The sequence below is a fragment of the Lucilia sericata genome, unplaced genomic scaffold (genome assembly GCF_015586225.1).
Source record: "Lucilia sericata isolate MDLA Ls3-8-SP2 unplaced genomic scaffold, ASM1558622v1 Contig000198F_arrow, whole genome shotgun sequence".
Classification (NCBI taxonomy): Eukaryota; Metazoa; Arthropoda; class Insecta; order Diptera; family Calliphoridae; genus Lucilia; species Lucilia sericata.
Window position 1 is genome coordinate 470,582 of NW_023994226.1, and position 6,000 is coordinate 476,581.

General features: G+C 27.8%; 1 protein-coding gene across 2 annotated transcripts in view; it reads left to right on the forward strand.

Moving 5' to 3' along the window:
• Positions 1–5,792, forward strand: part of LOC119601901 — a 75,812-nt gene extending 70,020 nt beyond the window's left edge. The window contains exons 9-10 of one of the 2 annotated variants that reach the window (XM_037953136.1): positions 5,348–5,425; positions 5,485–5,792. In XM_037953136.1, coding sequence (XP_037809064.1) covers positions 5,348–5,425; positions 5,485–5,520 — 114 coding nt within the window. In that variant the 3' untranslated portion in view covers positions 5,521–5,792. The remainder of the gene's footprint in view (positions 1–5,347; positions 5,426–5,484) is intronic. The other variant, XM_037953138.1, reaches the window with a different exon arrangement.
• Positions 5,793–6,000: the final 208 nt, after the last annotated feature.

Here is a 6,000-nt window from a genome sequence, read left to right on the forward strand (position 1 = left end):
ACTGATCGTAATAACAGCTGACATTGATTCAAAGGTTACCAACTGGCAGTAAAAATTTTTGGAAGTAAACTAAAGCCATAAAAGGGAATGAATCATCATTAGGGAATCTGTTAATATATGGCGCTGTGATATGTAATAACAATGAAAAAGCTAATGATATTGCTGATGTTTTTGAAAATTACAACAAAACTACTTATTACTTAGACTCGCCACTTGATGTTAAGGTACGAAAGCATATTAAATGGCTTAAAGATCAGGATATACCAGACACCACTCAACAATTTTTAAAAACAGTTAATGAAATACGTTATTATATAAAGACTTTGAAAAATTCAAAAGCCCCCAGATTAGACGGAATACAGCCAGTTATTTTGAAGAATATGTCTTCGGTCATATAATGAAAATATTTAACTGGTGCTTATAAAATGGATATTTATCAAAGCTCTTCAAAACCGCTTAGGTTATACCGACAATAAATCGATAAGATTTTTGAAAAAATAATATTATGTGGACTTAATGAGTTCACGGATGACAACAATATCTTACAAAAAGAACAATTTGGTTTTCGGAGGGATCACTCTACAGTGCACCAAATATGAAAGATTGTGAAATTTATAACTATGCACAAACTTGAGCGTAAAAGTACGGGAATTGTCAGTTCAGACATGATGGCATGATGGCTTAGTTTAAAAATTTAATATGTTAGGCTATCCAATTTACCTGCAAAAGATGATGCAAGGTTTTTTGTGCGACAGACTCTTTGTGGTTCACATTGGAAAGGAACAATCAAGTCGACGTAACATTATTGCAGGCGTACCTCAAGTGTCTGTTCTGTCACCAACATTGTATTCTATATATATATATATTTCTGACTTTAAACCTCAAATCGATCAGTCAACAGCTTTGTATGCAGATGATACTGCAATTATAGCCCGAGAAAAACATTCAAATTCATATAGTCAAAAGAATGAAAAGCGCTCTCTTACAAGCCCAAAAATACTTAATCAAATGGAAAATAAAAATAAACCAAGCGAAAACACAGGCTATTTCCCTTAAACAAATCGCCTAAAGGAATACCTACCATCCCTCTTACTATTGATGGTGTAGAAATTCCTATTCAAGAATCGATTAAGTATCTTTGCAAAAAATTAACCTTTAGACATCACATTCTCCAGTCATGCGATAAAGCTAATAAGTGCGGGAGGGCATTATTTCCCTTGTTAAATCGTAAATCGAAATTAAACCACAAAAACAAAATATTGCTATACAAATCGTTTATCCGTCCAATAATGACGTATGGATGTAAAGTCTGGCCTCAAAAATGTGCTAAATCATATCATAACAAGTTAGAGTGCTATATTCGGCTGTGCCGAATCTTAAATACCCTTCACCAGCAAGCTACATTTATTAAAACCCATTTAACTATCTAATTTTTAGATAACTTGACAAAATTGTTGTTTCCGTAGTGAGGGTACTAACATTTTGCATATGTAACTAATTTTTAATTATTTATCTATACACAAACATACTCATGTCGAATTTTATCTGGATATAATAATTTAATAATAAATTAAGTGGTATTAAGGGATTTTCAGAAGTAAAATTCCGTATAACGATTTATATATACAAAATACACATTTATGTCGAATTTTATACCGACGCCTTTGATTGTCAATGTGCGTTTTAGTAATTTTCGGAAATGATCCTTGAGTTGAGTTGTGACCAATTATGGACCGATCAAGAACAAACTTCGTATAATGATTTATATGCAAAAAAAAAAAAAATTCAAGTCGAATATTACTCCAATAGATTTATTATTTAATAAAATATGTGCGTTTAAGTGATTTTGGGAAGTGGACTTTATATAGGAGCTACGACCAATTATGGTCCTCTACAGAAAAATTTCGTAGAGTGATTCATATGTATGTACACAAAACATATTTGTGTCGAATTTTATCAAGATAGCTTTATTTGACAATGAAATATGTGAGTCTAAATGATTTTCGAAAGAGGGCCTTATATGGCAGCTATGACCAATAATGGACCGATCTGGGGAAAGATTGGTAGAATGATTTATATGTACACAAAACATATTCAAGTTTTATTTATCAATGCTATAGCTTTATTTATCAATGAAACATATGCGTTTAAGTGATTTTCGGAAGTGGACCTTATATGAGAGCTATGACCAATTATGGTCCTATCCGAAAAAAATTTCGTAGAGTGATATATAGACGAAACATATTTGTGTCGAATTTTATCAAGATACCATTATTTGACAATGAAATATGTGCGTTTAAGTGATTTTCGGAAGTGGGCCTTATATGGGAGCTACGACTAATAATGGACCGATCCGAAAAGAAATTTGGTAGAATGATTTGTATGTACACAAAACATATTCAGCTCGAATTTTATCACAAAAGCTTTATTTATCAATTAAATATGTGCGTTTAGGTGATTTTTGCAGGTGGACCTTATATGGGAGCTATGACCAATTGTGGACCGACTGAGATCTACGTTGGTAGTATGAATTATATTCAAATTATGAGTTATTGAGGGAGTTATTAATAATATACACCTTTGTATGGGGGCTATGTGAAATATTGGATCAATTGTTATGAGTTTGAACATCCCTGGCACAAAAAAATAATGTGTGACAAAATTCATCAAAATATCTTTGGTAGTTTCTGTGAAAACTACTTAAGAATTGGGAAAAAACTTTTTTTTTTTTTTTGAGGTAGTCTGAAATTTTTACTCATAACTTTTTACGTCGTGAACCGATTTACTGTACCGGATAATAGAGAATAAAAAATAAAAAAATTTGAAGATCGAAACAGGTCTTCAAATTATGATATTATAAGAAACCTTTAACATCCTTTTTAACCAGAGACAGAAAATAACGGGTCCACTTTGTTTTTATAAGGTTAATTGCTGTGATCACCATTTATAATAGTGTTTTTGCTGTTTATCACTGAGAGAAAACTTTATGTTAGCTTCAGTGTGACCATTTTGGCATTTTTGCAGCTAGATTTAGCATTTTTTATTTTGATTTAGCTGTAAAATTTTAATTTAGCATTTGGCATTTTATTTAGCAATTTTATAAAATATTTTTAGCATTTTTAGGTTTTTTTGCAATTTTTGTATATAAACAAAAAAAAAGACAAATTTTTGCAAAAAAGATTTATATTGGAAATAGGTTTAACCGGAAAAAATCAGAATTAAATGTCTACCCAAACACAAGCAACAAGAAATATGAGAAATGTAATAATTTACACTGTAATTCAAAATAATGCAAAAAGATTCATAAAGATAAATAACTTAAAATTACGCCAATACAAGTGAATACTTTAAAATGTTGTATTCTAAAATATTTTTCTGGAAACCAATGCTTTTTTAAATTCGTGGTGATAGAAATAATTCAAGAGATTATATATATTTTTACAAATACGTTCAGTACGCTATTTTACAAACTAATACTTTTTGTTTGCTCATGGAATGAAACATATAATTTTGGAAAAGGCTATGTATGACGGTTAATTAACAAATTTTATTTTTTCCTATACGAAATAAAGAGGTTTTAATTTTTATCATCCTTCAGGAGTTCTTGTTAATTTATTGAAAAAAATTAATAATATATAATTAAGACTTTCTCATCCTACTTTCTGTTCTTTTTATTTTTACCAAATTTTTAGTATTTTTTTTGTCACGTTTTTTTTTTAATTAAAAAAATACATAAATTTCGAAAATATTATTGACAATTTATTCCAGAATTACAAACTTGCGGATTTTAATATATCTCTCAATTCATTTCATACATTCTCATATATATTTTTCCGAAAAAATCTTGGAAGTATGAGTTATAAACCTGACATCTATTCACCGAGATTTAAGATTATTTCAACGGAATTTTCAATATTTTTGTGACATGAAAACCATTTTTAAAGTGTTTTGAGGAAGACAAATAAAATTGTTTATATAAAAAAAAGTAAAACTAGAAATATTATACTTTTCCTTCCGAAAACACATCTAGGTTTTATACCATGAGCAACTAGTGTAGTTAATAGAGTTTTAATGTAATTTTTGCATTCAGAAATATTTTAAAGTTAGAGACATTACATATTGCTAAATTTACAACAATTTTGAAATAATTTTTAGCATTTCTGTTTATCTTAATACCACGGAACTTAATTTTTTACCCTAGTCAACTATACTACGTTTGAGTATACTAATCGGTTAAGAATCATTTTCTGAATCGATTAAGCCATGTAAGTCTGACGTCTGGTAGAGGTTGAAATTTTCAAAACAATAAGCACCTATGCTTTTCGATCCAATGACAAAACCTTTTAAAAATGGTTAAAGTCCGTCCTTTATTTTACCTAGCCCCCATACATATACAAATGTATAAAGCCTTTCTCAGAAAATTAGTTTAAATATATCGGAACCAAGGTTCAATTCAACATAAATGCTTTATTACGAAAAATAAATCAAATTTTATACTCATATGGTCAACCACGGCTGAATATACTTTCTTACTTGTTATAAATTACAATGAATTTCAGTTACAAATTAATAAGAATTGTTCATAAAAACACTTAAAAAATGTAAGCATTTTTTTTGGCATTTTAAAATCAATTTAGCATTTTTTCTAGCATTATTTTGGATGGGATTTAGCCGCAACATTTTTTGTGACCTGGTCACACTGGTTAGATTTTTTTTTGATAAGTGGTTGAGAGAAACCGAAAAGAAAAAAAAAATAACTCGCTGCAATTTATTTTTATTTTGTAAACATTTTTAAAAAGGTCTTCTTATGATTTTTATTTTTAAAAACAAAACAAAACAATACATACATACAAACTATCTTCAGAAATCATAGTAAATAACAACAATATACTCTCCCACTCTCATATAAGCAAGAGAAAAAAGGAATACAAAAACCAAGTGCTCAGCCAAAAACATAAGTAACAAAACAAAAGTAGTAAAGGTTATACATATATACTAAACCATTTTTATTTATTTTATTTATATATTTTTATTTATTAAAAAACCATCACTTCGGTTATGTGGCCCAGTTATTTTCAGTATCCGTTTTTAACTTTAAAAATAAAGTTAAAGTAAGGGCTTTTCTTAAAATATTTAAGGTGTTTTCCTATCTTTTTTCCCTTACGATGTTAATAAAATATAAATAAGTTGTATATCTCGTCATTAAACAAGTTAATATTTGTTGCAATACTTTTAAGTAAAAACTCAAAACATGTATATATAAATATTAAATATATTTTTAATGTAATGATGATAGTAAAATAAAAAAAAAATATTTAACTTAATCAATAATTTATTTTTTTTGCAGGAAGTCAATACAATGACTGAGCGAGATCTAGGTTCCACATTTTTGTTACCGCATACACATCTTTATAAGCCAGAGAGAGTAAGTTCAAATAAATTCCTAACAATTCTAAATATTAATTTTTTACTTTTATTTTACAGCAGGAAAGTGAATTATCTGGATTTGATTCCTTTTAGATAAATTTAAAAAATAGTAATTTATGTATATGTACATATTTGTTATGTTAAAAGTAATTAAACGCTTAAATATTTATATGTAAATTAACTTAATAAAATGTTTCACTTTATAAAATATGGTTTTTAAAATGCATTTAGAATTTAGTTATAGTTGTTATTTTTATCATATTTTATTTAATTTATTTAATAACATAAGTATTTCCATTTTTTAAATCTAATAAAAAAATTCAGTCCAGCCAGTGCGGGGCAAAAAATTTATATCCTACGTTATTAACATAAATTTGACGTTTATCTTATTAGTTTAAAGGGTTATACTTAAGTATTACCCTTTAGGGTAAACTACAAAAAAAAAAAACTTTCAGAAATATGAAATTTGGTTGACTAAAAACAACTTTCATAACATTTTCGAAATAAGAGATTATTGGAAAATAGTTCACAAATAATTTGTTTGCCAATTTATAAAGCTACAACTCAAGTTTA